Here is a 17,229-nt window from a genome sequence, read left to right on the forward strand (position 1 = left end):
GGATTCTGAATGTTGATTAAGCATATTTTTTCTTTCTTTTTCTTGGAGATTTTTTGGTCTGTGTTTTTTCATAACATGACTAACACGGAAATCTGTTTGCATGACTGTACATGTACAATCTATATCAAATTGCTTGCCTTCTCAATTCAGGGTGGGGAGGGGAGGAAGGGATGGAGAGAATTTAGAAATCAAAAATTTTTTAAAACAAATGTTAAACATTTTTACATGGAATTGGAGAAAAATTAAATATTAAAATTTTTTAAAATGCTTTCTAGAGTTCTTCTGACAGGATCATTTGTACCCAATTGAATCACAAGATATGTGAAGCAGTTAGTCATCTGGCTTAATAAATCTTGAAAAGTTCTCTGTGCCATTTTGAATACACATCCAGTGAAAACTGCAGACTTCCCTTTTTATCATACATAGGAAAATAACTGATCAACACACACACATAGACAAATGTACCCAAGTCAGATAGGGTGAGGCATATATTTGTACAGCCTCAAAACCATTGACACAAATGGCACATGGCAATGTTTTATTTTGTTTTTTATTTTCTTTTTTTTTGTCTTTCTTTTTCTATTTTTTACTTATTTTGTATTTATTTTTAAATAAATAAATATACAATAAATAAATTCAAAAAAAGATTCAAGGGTCGATATAAGAGATAAACATGTTCAGATATTGCTAAATTTATTGGTCTTCAGCAGCTAAATTCAATGAGAAGATCTAGATGTTAATATTATTTTTTTATATTTGAGCATAAAAAAGGAATTGATTAACTCCTTACCAAAGTAAATGACACAGGGAAAAAGAAAAATAGGCTAATGCTGATTAAGTTTCTCAGGCTGAAAAATCTGGGTTAATCTCATCCTGCCTCTACTCCTCTAACCTTCCTATTACCCCAAACTTCACTGACTCATTCAGGAGCCTGTTGTACCCCAGCTCCCCCTCCACCCCACTTTCTCCTCTTTATTGTGCTGGTGTAACTGTTTGCAGCAGAGAAATTTCCACTCCTCAATGTTTAAATGTACACATACACATGCACACACACACTCTCTTCAAAAAAGCAAACCTTTTTCTTCCTGTCTTTTTATCCCAACAGTTAAACAGGACTAACTGAAAAGGATCCAACTTTAGGGGCTGGAAGTTGTGTAAATATATGAGTATTGAGCTAAGATTGTCTAGGAAAAACAAGGAAATGGGGCAGAGCAAGGAAGAAGCAAAAACTCCATCTCTTCATTCTGAATCTGGCCTCTTCCTTATAAAATATCTGACTTTCCTCAAGATTGTTGAGTGACTTGGCCCTGTGGCATGGGCCCAGGGATACCTGTATTGAAGAGTGAAGAGAGTCTGCCACAATCTAAGCACCAAATCCAGAAGGCACCTGTCTAATGTTCATCAACCCCTCTCCCTCTTCTCACCTGAACCTTAAGATGATGTCACTTAAATCCCAGATGCTGGCCTTCACACCTGTCCTGCCCCTCTAGAGATCTGGCTGTATCCTTACAACTTGAGGGATTAGGACACTGGTGTACTCTTGTCCCTTCTTCCTTTGTTGGTCCTTTCACCAAACCACCATGCTTTATGCTTACTCTATTAGTTTCCCTCATATGTTATCTTTCCCTCCATTAGAAAGGAAACTTCCTTGAGTTAATCTTGCTTGCTTTTATTTATATTTCCACAGCTTCACACAGAGTCTGACATATGGTCTAAGTGCTTAATAAATAGAGATTTTTTTTGCTCATTGATTCATTCATCTTTCTTGTGTGGAGTAAAATATTCTTATAATAAAGACCTACTGCTTGTAGCATTATTAGCTGGTTTGCTTCTTTTACATAAAAGAAATAGCTACAATGCACTAAGACAGTGGTGTCAAACTCATGGAAATGGGATCCTAAGGTCTGAATGCTGACTTAGAAAACCAAAAGTTCACATTCTCTATAATTTTTGTTTATTTTTGCTTTGTTTATTTTTATTTATTATTTATTTTGTTAAATAATTCTTAATTATATTTTAATTTGGTTCAGATAGTCCTCAGGAGTTTCACTGCTGAGTCTGACACTTCCAGAATGGAATACCTAGCCAAATCACATATCCTTCTATCAGTTTTAGTGTCCTCATCTGCAAAATGAGAATAATTTACCAATGGTATCTAGCTCATGGGGTCATTGTGAGGCTTAAATAAAATAATGTATGTAAAACCCTTTTCATATTTTGAAACAACATATGTTCATTACCATTATCATTTTTGCATTTTGTTGTTTCATCATTTCAATCATGCCCAACTCTTCATGATCCCTTTTAGGATTTTCTTGGCAAAGATCCTTGAGTGGTTGCATTTCCTTGCCCAGCTCATTTCACAGATGAGGAAACTGAGACAAACAAGATTAAATGACTTATCCAGAGTCACACATCTAGGATGTTTCTGAGGCCAGACTTGAACTCAGATCTTCCAGATTTAGGTTCTAACACTCTTATCCACAGAGCCACCTAACTGTGCCTTATTATTGCAGTCTTTCACAAAACTAGCATCCTGGGAAATTGAAACCCTGCTCTTTTCTCTCCACTCTTCAGAAGAAGCCTGAGTGCCACACTCTGTGGTCCTACAGCATTGAAAACAAATGGTTTGTGATGCTGCCTAGGGCATAAAATGACTCAATGAGAGGTTTCTTGACCCTCATTTTCCTTAGAAATTTTATGCACAATCATATTGCCCAGTCTTCCCATGCTGAATGACCCCTGACATGAAGGATCTTCAAAGCCTATGCCTTCAGAGCAAGGAAGGCTCCTATTCCCAAGCCCCATCCCTCCTGAACTTACCTGTATGCGAGCGAAGGTGGCGCTTAAGAGCCGTGTGGCTGGGGAAGGTGCGGTTGCACTCACTGCAGATGTAGCTGCGAACACCTGCATGGACCTCCATGTGCTGCTGGAGTGCACTCTGAGTCTGGAAGCGTTTTCCGCACAGTAGACAGAAGACGGCCATGTCAGTGCCTGTATTAGAGAGGGAAAGCAGGTCAGGAACTCTATCCATGGATCCATCCCATACTCGACCAAGCTCAAAGCAGACAAGAGAGAACCCTTGTCCTCATTTATAGAAAGATAAAGGCTCAGGAACATCAAGAGAGTCAAGGATCCTAGTTCATATCCAGTTTCAGACATTGCCTGGTTGTGTAACCCTGGATAAAAGTTTGCCTCAGTTTTATCATCTGTAAAATGAGCTGGAGAAGGAAATGGCAAACCACTCCAGTATTTTTGCTAAGGTCACAAAGAGTTTGACATGACTGTAACATGAGAACAATCACCACTCTCTCTTCAGAAGAATATAAACTTCTAGCTTTGTTTTTTTGTTTGTTTGTTTTTTGTGTGATCCTAGGACGATTTTTTTCTTTTTGAATAGTATTTTATTTTTCCAAATACATATATAGATAATTTTCAACATTCATTTTTGTATAACTTTGTGTTCTAAATTTTTCTCCCTCCCTCCCCAAGACAGCAAACAATATGAGATAGGTTAAATATGTGCAATTCTTTTAAACATATTTCCATATTTGTCATATGATACCAAAAAAATCAGACCAAAGAGGAAAAAACCCCACAAAACAAGCAAACAACAACAACAACAACAAAAACAAAAACTATGCTTTGATCCACATAATATGTTCTATATCTCTCTTTCTGGATACAGATGGCTCTCTACATCCCAAGTCTATTAGAATGGCCTTGGATCATGGTATTTTTGAAAAGAGACAAATCCATCATCCATTGATTACATAATTTTGTTGTTACTGTGTACAATGTTCTCTCTTGGTTCTGCTTACTTCACTCAGCATCAGTTCATATAAGTCTTCCAAGGCTTTTCTGAAATCAGTCTGCTTATCATTTCTTATAGAACAATAACGTTCCATTACATTCATATACCATAACATGTTCAACCATTCCCCAACTGATGGGCATCCACTCAATTCCTGGGACTATCATTTAAAAAATACGTTATTCTCTTTCAATACTGATTCCTTCTCCAAGCTCATTATTCCTTTTGTGAAATATGCTGAGAGGGATGTCTGGGACTAGGGACCATAGTTTGGAGCAAAAGCAGAATGATGCCTTATTAAGACCATGGATGTCCTTAGGAGTATCTGGTACTATGCTTAATTTTTTTGTGGCTGCAATGGCTCATCTCTTTAAGCTGGTGTCTAAGCAGTCCCAGGCCCTTTTCCTGAATCATACATAACTCATAGCTCTTACAAGTCTGGATTCATTTTCTTATGTGCATTCACTTACATTTGTCCACCTGCACAATTTCTCCTACAAAGGCTCTGGGAAACTCTATGCTTTACCACTTTCCAACCCCTATACATAATCAAACAATGAACCAAAGCCCAGTGTAGTCTAAACCAAGCCAAATTACAGAGACCATCTGAAAAGGGAGGGACCTCCTAATGCTTTCTTGGCTGCTGGACTTACTGAACCACAGGATGAAAAATCTCAGATTTAGAGTCCCCCCTCTTTCACACTTTTCTCTTTCCAAAGTTCCAGGTCTTTAATTTTGTTGGAACTTTCTTTCCCAACATGCCTTGTATTTAATGATTATATGTCTATGTACAGTGTATAAAGATTCCTATGTGCAGGTATATATACATACATATATCAAATAAGCAATCTGTATTTCTTTCCTTTATATTTATTCTCTCTATATTGATATGGGCATTTATAGTATCTCTTGTTAAAATGTAAGTTCAATGAGAAAAAGAATATTTTATTCTTCATACTTGTATTTCTAGCACCTAGTAGAATATTTAGCATAAGTTAAACATTATTAATTATTAACAATCAAGTATTAGCAAATACTTGCTTGATTGAATCTGAATTCCATTTCCTTTTGATTCCCACAAAAAGTTTTCATTCATTCATTTGGAAACATGAACTAATCACTATTATGGGCAGAATGAAATGTTAATTGCATGGGGTAGACAAGACAGTGCCTTTGTCATCACAGAATGCATGATGTAGTAAGGGGGAAATTCATGGTCTAGTCCAGGATACTTCTTACAAGACATCTACAGTGGTCCAAATGGATAGTAGTCTGTACTAGGACAGTGGTCACAGGAATAAGAAGAAGGAAAAAGCAAGAGCCTTTTACTCCATCCTACAAGTGATAGGACATGACACCTAACTGGACATGAAAGGTTTGCTCTGAGAGTCAAAGAGAATGCAAGGTCCTGTAGACTGTTACAACACATAATATCAATAATAAACACATAAAACCGAGGCTACTGGTGGCACAGATGATAGAGTATCAACTCTGGAGGACCTGAGGTCCAACCTGGTCTCAGACACTTAACTAGCTAGATATCACGTATTCTTTGTCTTAGCTTCTTCATCTGTAATATGAGGATAATAACAGCATCCACCTCCCAGGGGTCATTTTGAATATCAAATGAGATAATTGTAAAATGCTTAGAAAATGCCCGATGCATAGAAACCATAGAGAGCTTATGATGATGATGATGGCTGCATAAAGTCTGAGGTGGACAAGGATAATTAACCCAATAATCCCAGAAGGTTTGGAGGAGAAGGCAGCATTTGGGTTGGGCTTTAACAATCAGAAGGCAGTGAGATAGATCAAGAAGAAGGAGGAAGAACATTCCAGGGATAGAGAACATTGTGAACAAAGGCATGGAAATGAGAGCATATAACACAAACATGTGCAGCAGAGAGGTTCAATTTGGCTAGCATGGCAAGTGGAGGAGAATACTGATGGATCTATGATCTCATCCATGTGGCTATTTCTGCCAATACAGATTGGTAGTTTTGCCAATACAGGCTGGCATAGGTCTGCACATGCAGTGAAGCCTCCATGTTTATCTCCATGAAGCAAGAGGAAATTAGCAGAGAAGAGTAAAATAAGATTGTGGAGACCCTTGAATGTCAGGCAGAAGGCTCTGAATTCTACTTTACAGACATGAAAGACACTTGAGCAGAAAAAAATCAGGATTGAATTGATGTCTGAGGATGAATTTGAGGAAGGAAAATGTAAAGACCAGGGAGTCTTGTTACGAGACATCTATGGTGGTTCAGGTTGATAATAAAAAGGGACTATACTAGGGCAATGGTCGAAGGAACAGGGGAAAGGGGAAAGACAAGAGCATTGTTAAGGTACTCCTGATAGGATGTAACACCTAATTGGTGGATGTTTGTCTTTTGTTCTCAAAGAGACCATGATATCAGGGAGGTGACCCTATATCATGCAAGTGAATTGAATTTAAGGGAGGGAGGCTGGGCAAGGTCCCCTGCCTCACTTTCCCCTCCAGAGCCATCAGGGTCAAGTGGCCAGATATGGATCAAGATGAATGGAGATGGTCCTGGATGCAATGGGAGACCTCAGCCTTTGTAAGCTAAGGTCTTCAATAAGTATCAGTCTGACTGTGGCAAACATTCAATAATTCAGTGACAGGTGTCAGAATGCAAAAATTTGAGGAGACTGGGTGAATGGTCTATGGAAATCATGAAATCAATGAGGAAAAGATTTTGTAGGAAAGAGGGTAAATCCAGTTTTGGATATACCAAGGCAGTATTCAGATATCAAGGTGAAAATGTTCTTTGGGACACAGAGATCTGGAGCCCAGGAGAAATCTAGAGTCAGGGATATAGATCAGTTCTTTAGAGATAACAGCTGATGCTGAGGAATGGGTGAGATTACCAAACAAGGATTGAGAAAAGGGGGCTGAAGATAGTCTTTGGGAACACTCATAATAAAAGGTTAGAGAAAGGGGAAGAACCAGCAGAATGTGATAGAACTGAGCCCAATATAGTAGGAGAAATGGTGAAGAATGTGAAAAGCTACAGAGAGATCCCCAAGAATAAGAACTAAAGAAAGAGGTCACTGATTGAGTGATTAGGCTGTCAGTACTAACCTCCAAGAGAAGAGCTTCAATAGAAATGGTGGAAACTGATTGCAATCAGGAGAGAGGACAACAGATAATGAGTAAATAAAAGAAGGCAGCAAAGAAACTGGATCCAACCTCACTGACACTCTCCTATCAGCAGTCATTCGCTTCTCATGATCAGGGTTCCCCACATTCTAGGATAGACTTTCTTCTCTTGTCCAATAATTAATGGGTTACAGTCTTGCCTAGACTTAAGTTTCCATAATGACTCATAGGGCAGATAGGCAGAACAATGGACAGAGCATTAGGGCTAGAGTCAAGAAGACTCATTTATCTGACTTCAAATCTAGCTTCATATATTTGCTAGCTAAGTAACCCTGAGCAAGTCACTTAAATGCCACTTATTATATTATAGATAGATAGATAGATATAGATATAGATATTATATTAAATGCTTTTGTTGGTTTAACAAAAGAGGGAGATGAAAGCTGAGGTGCCAGTTCCCCAGACTTCCACTCCATTCATCACCATCAACAACTTTCAGGAACAAAATTTGCCAGCAATGGGACCTAGGCGTCAGAGTGGATAGAGTACTGACTCTGGAGACAGGAGGATCTGAGTTTAAATTTGGCTTCAGGTACTTGATTCTTAGTAGCTGTTTGATCCTGCACAATCATTTAACCTAAATGCCTCACAACCCCTCTTCCCCCCCAAAAAAAACTTGTCAGCAATTCTTTTCAAAGGTGTGAGATAGCATGGGAGAGAAAAGGGAAAAAGCATTTACTTACTATGTACAAAGTACTGTACTAATAAGCATTTTACAATTATTATCTCATCTGACCCTCACAAATACATAAGTATTTGTGATCAGATTTTGAACTTAGAATTATTATCTCATCTGACCCTCATAAAAACCCCTCTGAGAGTACAGCACCATTTTACAAATGCAGAAACTAAAAAAAAGAATTTAAGTGACTCACCCAGGATCACACATTTAGTATCTGTGATCAGATTTTGAACACAGCTTCTTCCTGCCTCCAGGCCTAGTGCCTTGTCCACTGAACACCAGGGGACTCAAGCTTGTAGGGAGGTAAGGCTGTAGGCAGGGTGTCACCACTACCTCCCTAAAAAAAAGGCCCCTAAATCAAAACCATTTTAAAAGAATATTGCAAAAGGTGGAGGAGCATTTTTAAAGATAACTTATGCCACAGATGACCAATTCAGAGATGAGTTTTCTGAAAAGACCAATGATTTAGGGATTTCTCTGCACCCGTCACAATAAAGGAAAATTATAGCTAGAAGGAACCCAGTGATCACCTAGTCAAGCTCTCTAGTCTTACAGAGAAGAAAACTGAAGCCTGACTTAAGAAAAACAGGAATCACTTTGTAGCAAGTCGGGCCCATGTGTAAGGCAACAAGTAACTCCAGTCCTGTTACCCTAGCCTCAGGCTTTCAACTCTTCCTTCCTGGGGCCTCTTGAGTAGGGAATGAACAGCTTGTTTTGAGAGCCCATTTTTTCCCCCATTCCATTTATCCTCACTCCAGTTGATCAATCCTATGCTAAAGCTTTGTAGGTAGTTTACAAATGCTCATTTGTTGCAGAAAAACATATGCCCTATCCCCCACATGTTCCTTAGCATTCTTTATTCTTACCCCATCTCTGCCTTTTGGCCACATCTTTTTCTTCCTGATCTCCTTCTTACTTGGTTCAGAGGGAGGATGAGATATTGTGAACACTGCTGGATTTCAGTTAGAAGACCAGAGTTTAAATTTAAATATACTATTTACTATTGAACTTGGCTGAGCTTAATGTAGGGGAGAAAATGAACTAAGATATAAGGTTCCTTACAGTTTTTTAAATTTTATTTTTAATTCATGGAATAAAACAAGCATTTCTATAACATAACAGAATAAAATGATAACTGCACATGAAATTGAAAATCTATTATGTACAATTTGCTATTCCTTTTAAATATATAATAGTTACTGTGCAAATTTCTTTTTTCTTCCTTACTTGAGATGGCTATAATATGACATAAATGTGTAGGTGTTTATGTGTGTGTATATAAGTATGCATATATCTAACATACGTGTCTGTGTATATATACATATGTATATAAATATATATGTGTGTGTTTAAATCATTCTCCATATACTTCTATTTAATCAATTCTTTCTCTAGATGCAGAGAGTGTCTTTTCTCATAAGTCCTTTGTAGTTAATTTGGGTATTTATAAAAGTCAAAATGATTTAGTCTTTCAAAGTTTTCCTTAAAACAACACTGTTGTGACTGTATACAACATTCCCTTGGTTCTGCTCATTTGGCTCTTCATTATTTCATGCAAGTCTATCCATGTTTTTCTAAGATCATCATGCTCTCCATTTCTTAAAGCACAATAACATTCCATCACAATCATGTATTACAACTTGCATTCTTACAGATTTAAATCCCATTCAATCCCACAGTGTACACACACACACACACACACACACACACACCTTTAATCTGGATAACAAGCACAAAGACCTTCCCCTACCTACCAAATGAAATCGGTTAACAGGCTTGATTAAAACAAAATTGGGAAAGAGTGAAAGAGACAACTGTTTTCTTTTTGTCCATGAGACAATAAAAAAGAGAGTAAAATCATTTTAAAATACAGACGTAGGGGATAGGGGGTGGGTAGAGAAGAAAAGCTACCAGCAGATGTAAGTTAAAAATCAAGAGAATAGACTTGAGTTATTAAACAATTTGCTGTAGTTTCTGCTTAGCTGATTGTTCCGCATCTATGATGAGTCAGGGCAGATCATATTACGCTGGGAGATTAAGCAAATAAATGCTAGCTTTTTGGAAACACATTAAAATGTGGGACTATGGAAATAAAATTATCTAGAAAATTGTATTAGCAATTCATTAGTTTCAGTAGATGTGCAGAGGGGCTAACAGAACTTAATGGTCTTGGGAAAATGTAGTTGCAAATTTTTCCCTTCTTCTCCACTACCCCTATTCCTTTGGATCCTTCGAATGATTTAACAGAAGGAAGTGAGAAATATTTAGCCCATTTTATATATGGAGAAACTGAGGTTTGAGAGCCTGGACCAGAACCAGCAGAGGGAGGTGTTGTCACAGCCAAAATTGGATCTCTGACTACTCTCAACTTTCCATACGAAAATGGTCTCTTCCCTCTAAAGAGTTAGTTCTTGGAGCTACGTGAGCAAAGCAAATCATCTCACTTCTATGGACCTATATTTTCTCTTGTATAAAAAGGTTTTGAACCAACTGATCTTGAAAAGTCCTTCTTCCTTTCTAGTTGCAAAGTCCCATAATATCTAACATTTATATAGAACCCAATAGCAGCTGATGATTCATAAGAATAGCTGTGTGAAGTCTCATGGTTTAAACTTAAAACTTCTTGAAGCCTTTTGGGACACCCTGCAAGTATTATTCCATCAATCTACCAAAATCATTTATTATTTGTTATGAGTCAGGTACAGGACTAGTTTCAAAAATGAAACAGTCCCTGCCCTCAAGGAGGGTGAGTTCCTTCAATAATCAGTGACACATACACTTGCAAAATACATACAGATATAATACAAGGTCATTTCAGGAGAGAGGCTGGGGCATCAGGAAAGAGCTGGGCTCTGAAGGCAGGGAAGAATTCTAGGAGGCAGAGAGGAGGAAGGAGGGCCTGTGAGATGCATAGAGATGGAAGCCAGCCAGAGGCTAAAGCCAGCTAGGTAGTCCCAGTGAACAGATAGTTGGATCTGAAGTCAGCAAGATCTGAGCTCAAATACCACTTCAGGCATTCACTACTTATGTGATTCTAGGTAAATCACTTCACCTGTCTGCCTCAGTTTTTTCATGTATAAAATGGGTGCTATAAATAGCTACATCCTAGAGTTGTTATGAGGATCAAATGAGATAATATCTGTAAAGCAATCTTGCAAAGATTAAACAGCTATATAAATGCTTGTATATTATGAGATTGAATCACTGAGGTAGAAGAGGATTAATTTGTAACAAGGCTGGAAATAAATGTTGGAGCTAGGCTGTAAAGGGCTTTGCATATCAAATAGTAGAGTTTGGTCCTAGGGGTAATAAGAGTGAATAGGGAAGTGACATGCATTTTGGGAATGTGACTTTGGCCTTGGTGGAGATGTTGTTTGGGTGAGATGGGTGATTGGGAAGTAAGACTAATTAGGAAGCCATTATAATATTCCAGGAGGATATAAACTAGGATAGTAGTTGTATGAGTGGAGAGAAGGGGACAGATGAGAAAAATGTTGAGAAGATAGGAACAATAACATCCTCATCCTCACAGGAAGTAGATAGTAAAGATATTATTATCTCCATTATGCAGAAGAAAACTAAGGTTTAAAAAGGTTAATTAACTTGTCCTCCTCCTCACACAGTGTAGTTTCTGAATGGGATGGGGTGCCTTGATGAGAGCCAGAGAAGGGGCAGTAGGTGAGAATGAGAAATATGTGTGGAGTCCATGCAAATGGAGCTGGCCAATGAAAATGTTTACAGGCCCCAGGATGTCCTGAGCCTGTCTGCATAGCAGTTTCAAGTGTTTAAAAGGCTGTCAAATTTGATCTATTTGACCCTAGAATGTAGAAGTAATCAATGGAAGTTTCAGAAATGCAGATTTAAGGTTGATGGAAGGGAAAACTTGCTAATAATGAGAGGCGTGTAAAAATAGAAATAAGCAACCTTTCTTTAGAAGGCACTGAGTTCCCTGTCACTAGAGATTGTGCAAGAGAAGGTGGATGACTACTTGGTAAAATACACTCCCTTCTAACTTTCCTTCAAACCTCAATTCCCTTTCTACAGAGAGCCTTTCCCTCCCCTCCTCCTCCTACACTTTTCCCTCCCCACCCAATTACCTTGATACAATTTGCAAAGTACTTTTATGTTGTTGTAGTCTCCTCTGATAAGTGCCTTGAAGGGAAGCCCTATTTCCTTTTTATCTTTGAACTCCCAACACTTAGCATAGTACCTGGAATGAACTTGCTGATTGATTGGAAAGACACTAATGGGTAGAAGGGGATAGGTTTAGAATTGGGAATACTAGAATCAAATCTCACTTCTGACCCCACTAATAACTAGTGAAATCATTTAGCCTCTCTAGAACTCAGTTTTCTCATCTATAAAATGGATATCAAACTCACAGGATTGCTGTGAAGCTTAGTGAGTTAATGCATGGAAAATCTTTCATCTCTAACACACTATGATTCTTTGACCTAAAATTTACACACACACACACACACACACACACACACACACACATTAATATAAATATGTATATATGTAACTTGCTAACAGCAGCGTCCATTTGTAGAGCTCCTGACGGTTTACCCAGTGTGTTCCTCTACAACAAGCCTGTGGGGCAGGAGGCGACCCTTCCTCTCAGAGTATCTAGGACCTTGTCTGAACCAAGATGCAGCTCCACCAGTTTGGGCTGCCAGGCAGGCAGGGTTCATTTACACAGACACATTCCTATTTAAAAGAAGTTTAATTTTAGCAAGAAGGAGAGGGAGGGGCAGCCAGGGTGTGTTTTGGGGGGAGAGGGGGTGTTTACTTCACCCAGGTGACGACTGGATCCAAAATTATGAGACACAAAAACCCTCATGTTTACACCTGTGCCATTTCCATACCAATTAGCTTTTTAATAGAAAAGAAGGGAGCAGGATCCGAGTGGTACACAGCTGGAGAAGATGCTCAGGTGCTACACCTTCTCTGAGCAAGGCTCTTATTATCTCCTGGTATAAGCATTTCCTTAATCAAAAGAGCAGAGGGATCTAAATATATTTGAGCTTTTTTTGGTAAGTGGGTTGTGATTGCTTTATGTGTATGTGTGCTACCACATGGAAAGCTGCTCTTCAGGCCCTCCCTCTGCCCTGGGTCAAGAAGAGGGACCTCTTCAAGCAGGCCTAGGCTTCTCTGCCCGACCCCCTCCTCGACCTTCCCTCTGCCATTTCTCCTGCCTGAGGCCCACTGCGACCACCACCTCCCACCCCAAGCCCAACGTCTCTGCTGCTCTCTCCTGCTGTTCTCTGTAACAGTTGTGCTAGGATGCAGCAGAGATGCATTATGGAGGGGGGGTGGGAAAAAAAAGAGAAAGAAAGGGATAAGGGAAGAGGAGGGGAGGGAGGAGGGGGGAGAAGGGAAAAGAGAAGGAGAGAGGAGAAGGGAAAAGAGGAGGGAGAGGGGAAGGGAAGAGGGAGGGGAAGGAAGGAGAGAGAAGGGAGGTAGAAGGAGAAGAGAGAGGGAAGGGGAAGGGAGGAAGGAAAGGAGGGGGAAGGGAGAGGGAGGAAGAAGGAAGGAGAGGGGAGAGGAGAGAAGGGGAAAAGGAAAGGGAAGGGAAGGGAAGGAAAGGGGAGGGAGGAGATGGAGAAGGAGAGAGAAGAGAGGGGAGATGGAGAAAGAAGAGGGGAGGGGAAAGGAAGAAAATGGAGGGGAGGAGAGGGGAGGGAAGGAGAAGGGAGAAAGTGGAGGGGAGAGGAAGGAAGCTGAGAAGAAGAGAGAAGGGAAGGGGAGAGAAAGAAAAGAGAGGGAAAGAAAGAAGAAGAGAGGGAGAGGCTATACAGGATTGACTTACAGCAAGATAACTAGAAGACTGTCTGAATCTTAAGATGATGGGGGAAGGAGGGGGGGAGAAGACAAAAATTTTTAAAAACCTCTTAACTATTTCTCCATTCTCACCAATACCTTTAACATGCATCAGAGGAATAGAGAGATTGAGTTAGGACACCACAAATGGAACTCCAAACCAATGCCGGGACCATCACCAAGTTAGCCCTGGCCTGGATAGGTCTATATCTATTCATGTCTCAAAATAAATGATGTGAGCAAATGGGACATCATTCCCACAATTTTCTTTTTACTTTTGGTCTCTCTTAGCGCACAGACAATGCAAGTTAGGAAAATATTTTTGGTAGGGTAATTAAGATCAAAATTATCTGCAGCATTCCTATTTAGGTACCTTTAACCTTGTGGCCTGGATAGTGGGCAAGCTAAAGAAATGAGTACCAAGCTCTCTTGTAATTCTGATCTCATCATTTCCAGTCTCTTAGGGTCCTCTTTTTTTTTTTTTTCTGATAATCTTGAAAGTCTTCCTAGAACATTATAGCTATATCATCTTCAATTGCAATGAAGAAAAGGAGAGTTGACTTTATTATTATTTTTGTAATAATTATTTTAATAATTATTATTAATAAAAGGTGAGTCAATTAAAATTTATCTTATAACTAAGTAGGGATACTTTAAACAATTTTTCAAGGTCTTGGGGTTTGTGGCAGCAGCTGAGCAAAGTAGAACAGATCTGGCTTCTGGAAAACCATGCATTTGTTTAGCAGGGAGCAGCAGACACAAGTGCATTTCATTACTCGGCACCTCCAGCTACAGTAAACAAATTTGTCAGCTCACTAGCTCATTAAGGTGTGCCTTGGACATGGGGGATTTATTGAGGCTCACACAATAAAAGTAACATGAATGGATTTACTAATTTTGTCAATCACTCCAACAAATAGATAGGAGAGGAAAGAAAAAAAGAGAGACAGAAAAAGAGAAGAGAGGAGGGAGAGAGAAAAAGAAACCGAGAGAGGGGAGAAAGAGTAGGGGAAGAGAGAGAAAGGGGAGGGAGAGAGACAGACAGACAGACAGCAGATAGAGAGACAAAGAGAAGGAGAGAGAGACAGAGGAAGAGATGAGGAGAAGAGAGAGACAGAGAGACAGCAGACAGAGACAAAGAGAAAGAGAGAGAGAGAGAGAGAGAGAGAGAGAGAGAGAGAGAGAGAGAGAGAGAGAGAGAGAGAGAGAGAGAGAGAAAGGAAAGAGATGAGAAAAAGAGACAGCAGAAGACAGAAGGAGACAGGAAGAGAGAGAAGGGAAGGAAGGAGAGAGACAAAGGAAGAGAATAAGAGAAAGGATAAGAGAGAAGCAGAAAGTGGGAAAGATTCACACACAGAGAGAGAGGTGGGAAGGAGAGAGAGAGAAGAGAGACAGAGACAGAGATAAACACACAGACATAAAAGGGAAAAGGGGGGGTGAGAGAGAAACAGAGACAGAGACATGGAGGGAAAGAAGAAGAGAAAGTTTACCTTGGCTTCAAGGACTGAGAAACAACAAAATAAAAGAGAAAGTACAGCCCGAAAAAACTGGGCCTGATGAGACCTGAATTTATACATCAGATTACGCACACCACCACCTTCCATGGGAATGTTGCATTTGGAGGAGACTGTATTTAGGGCGCTCGGTGCTGAGGACTGTCCTGTGGGTCAGTAAAGGCTCCAGATCAGAGTCCCAGGCTTGGGAACACGTCTGGCCTCACCTGAGTATGGAGCTGCCCTCCTGACCCCCGCTTCCTCCTCTCTAAAGGAGGGAGTGCTCCAGGTGGCTTTGCGTGGTGCTCCTGAGCTCTGAAGCTCATGCGGTAAGAAGACTTTACGGAGGCTCTGGCGGAGGACGCTCTGAGCAGCCCCAGGTGAGCACTGAGGCCCTCAGACAGCTGGATTCACCCGCCATTCATCCTCATTATCACATGGAGATAGAACTAATGAAGGAGAGGCTTTCCACTTTCATCAGCTGAAGAAGCCTCCTTCATCAAGTTACAAGGAGACCATAGCTGTCCACTCATCAAGCGCATAAAGACACCTAAAGAAAAAAGTCCCTTTCTTCAGCTTTCCTGCCCTATCCTGGGGACAAAACTCGGCACCGCGAGGGGGAGAGAGGGGGAGGGAGAGAAAGGGAGCAGGGGTGTCTATGTATATGGGGCTGGGGGTTGGGAGGCGAGGGTGTAAAGTAAATCCGGAGAGGTATGCAGCCCTCTGGTCTGTAACTTTCAAAATGACAGCAGGATTGGGGCAAAGGTCACTGGGTCCGAGGCCTTAAGCACCTCAGCCAGCTGTGTCTGTGAAGCCTGCAGCCGGCAGGATGCCTGCCTGTATAAATCAGCAATAAGCAGCCCCCGCTGGGGGTGAGGACAATGGCCTCTCCCGGGGGTGGGAGGCAGGACAATGCCGCCGGGCCAGTGCTCAGGCCTGGAACAAATGCGCCCTGGCACCGCAGGGCCCCCATTTGTGAAACTAATTGGCCCTCGATTGAAAAATTGGACTAACTTCAACAGCCCTGAGTGGCAGTGAGGAGCTGCCTTCGGCTTGGCCCAGCCCAGGGGGACTGGGGCCGGATCCCTAAGGAAGCGAGTCCCGAGGCGTCCCTGATGGGAGATGCCTCCATAGGGAGACAGGGCGGTGGGAAACGGGTGAGAGAGGAGCTCTACAAAATTCTGAGGATGTCCTGGGGGAGGGTGCTGGGGGCCATCCAGGACAAAGAAAAAGGAGGCTCCCCCTCAGGGAAGCAGACCCGGACCTGGGACAAATAAAGTCTTACAACAAGGTGGCCGTCACCGTGGGGCATCTCTCTGGTACTCAAATTCCTCCCAATGTTTTCCTTAATAACTGAGATAACATTGAAAAGCATCATTCTGGCACACAGTAGGCCTTTAATATATGCTCATTCCCTTCCTCCCTCCTCCCTTTAGACTATGCAGTAAAGTGAGAGAGATATCATAAGCAGTTGTACAAATGAATTTTCTTCCTGAATTCGGCAAACCTTGCAGATAAGAACAAAGGATTTACTAGCCTGTGTTTGCAATGTGTAACTAGCCTGAGACTGAGGGTTCCTCCACCTGCACAGCACAAAGAATGAAATCAATTCAACCCATGTTGATTACTCCTTCCTGTTCCTACTGTGGATTGTTAGCTGACCCAAAGCACTGATGATCTTGTATCTGTCTGCAAGGCAGTATCATTATGTCAATATTTGAGCTGAGATCATTCAGCAGCTCTAGAGGCCCTGGGTTCAGTACCCCTAGAGAAAGAGAGAAGAAAACTCAAGGGAGGTATGAAAAGATTTAGATATTAATTAGCCCTAGATGTCACCCGAGTCTCTGATCCCCTGACCTTTACACTGACCCAATTTTCCTAGTTTTGAAAATCTGTAGAGAGGTATTGATAAGCAAGAACTGTCATCCTTATTTCCACAATATATTTATTAAGCTATTTATCCTATGGGGTCCAACCTTGTAGAAGGGGAGGAAAAAAATCATTTCTTTTTTATGGGGGCAAAACTTTTTCTGATGTGACAGAAAGTAAAGGGAGAGATCGGAAGAGCTTACCCCCTTACAGACCCTTTTAGCTGCCGGCTTAGCATCCACTAGAACTGACCAGGACCGTGAAATGGGGATTCCAGAGCCAGTTCCATGAGTCTGTTAAGATTGAATGAAGAGCTACCAAAGACAAAGAGATTCATTCAAAAACCTGGTGATGAAGAAAACCATAA

At 40.7% G+C, this 17,229-nt stretch overlaps 1 protein-coding gene across 1 annotated transcript in view; it reads right to left on the bottom strand.

The window, feature by feature from the left end:
- Nucleotides 1–17,229, bottom strand: part of ZBTB16 (zinc finger and BTB domain containing 16) — a 244,531-nt gene that overhangs the window by 20,636 nt on the left and 206,666 nt on the right. The window contains exon 5 of the mRNA XM_074304216.1: nt 2,824–2,994. Coding sequence (XP_074160317.1) covers nt 2,824–2,994 — 171 coding nt within the window. The remainder of the gene's footprint in view (nt 1–2,823; nt 2,995–17,229) is intronic.

Source organism: Sminthopsis crassicaudata, chromosome 3 (assembly GCF_048593235.1).
Source record: "Sminthopsis crassicaudata isolate SCR6 chromosome 3, ASM4859323v1, whole genome shotgun sequence".
In the NCBI taxonomy this organism is placed as follows: Eukaryota; Metazoa; Chordata; class Mammalia; order Dasyuromorphia; family Dasyuridae; genus Sminthopsis; species Sminthopsis crassicaudata.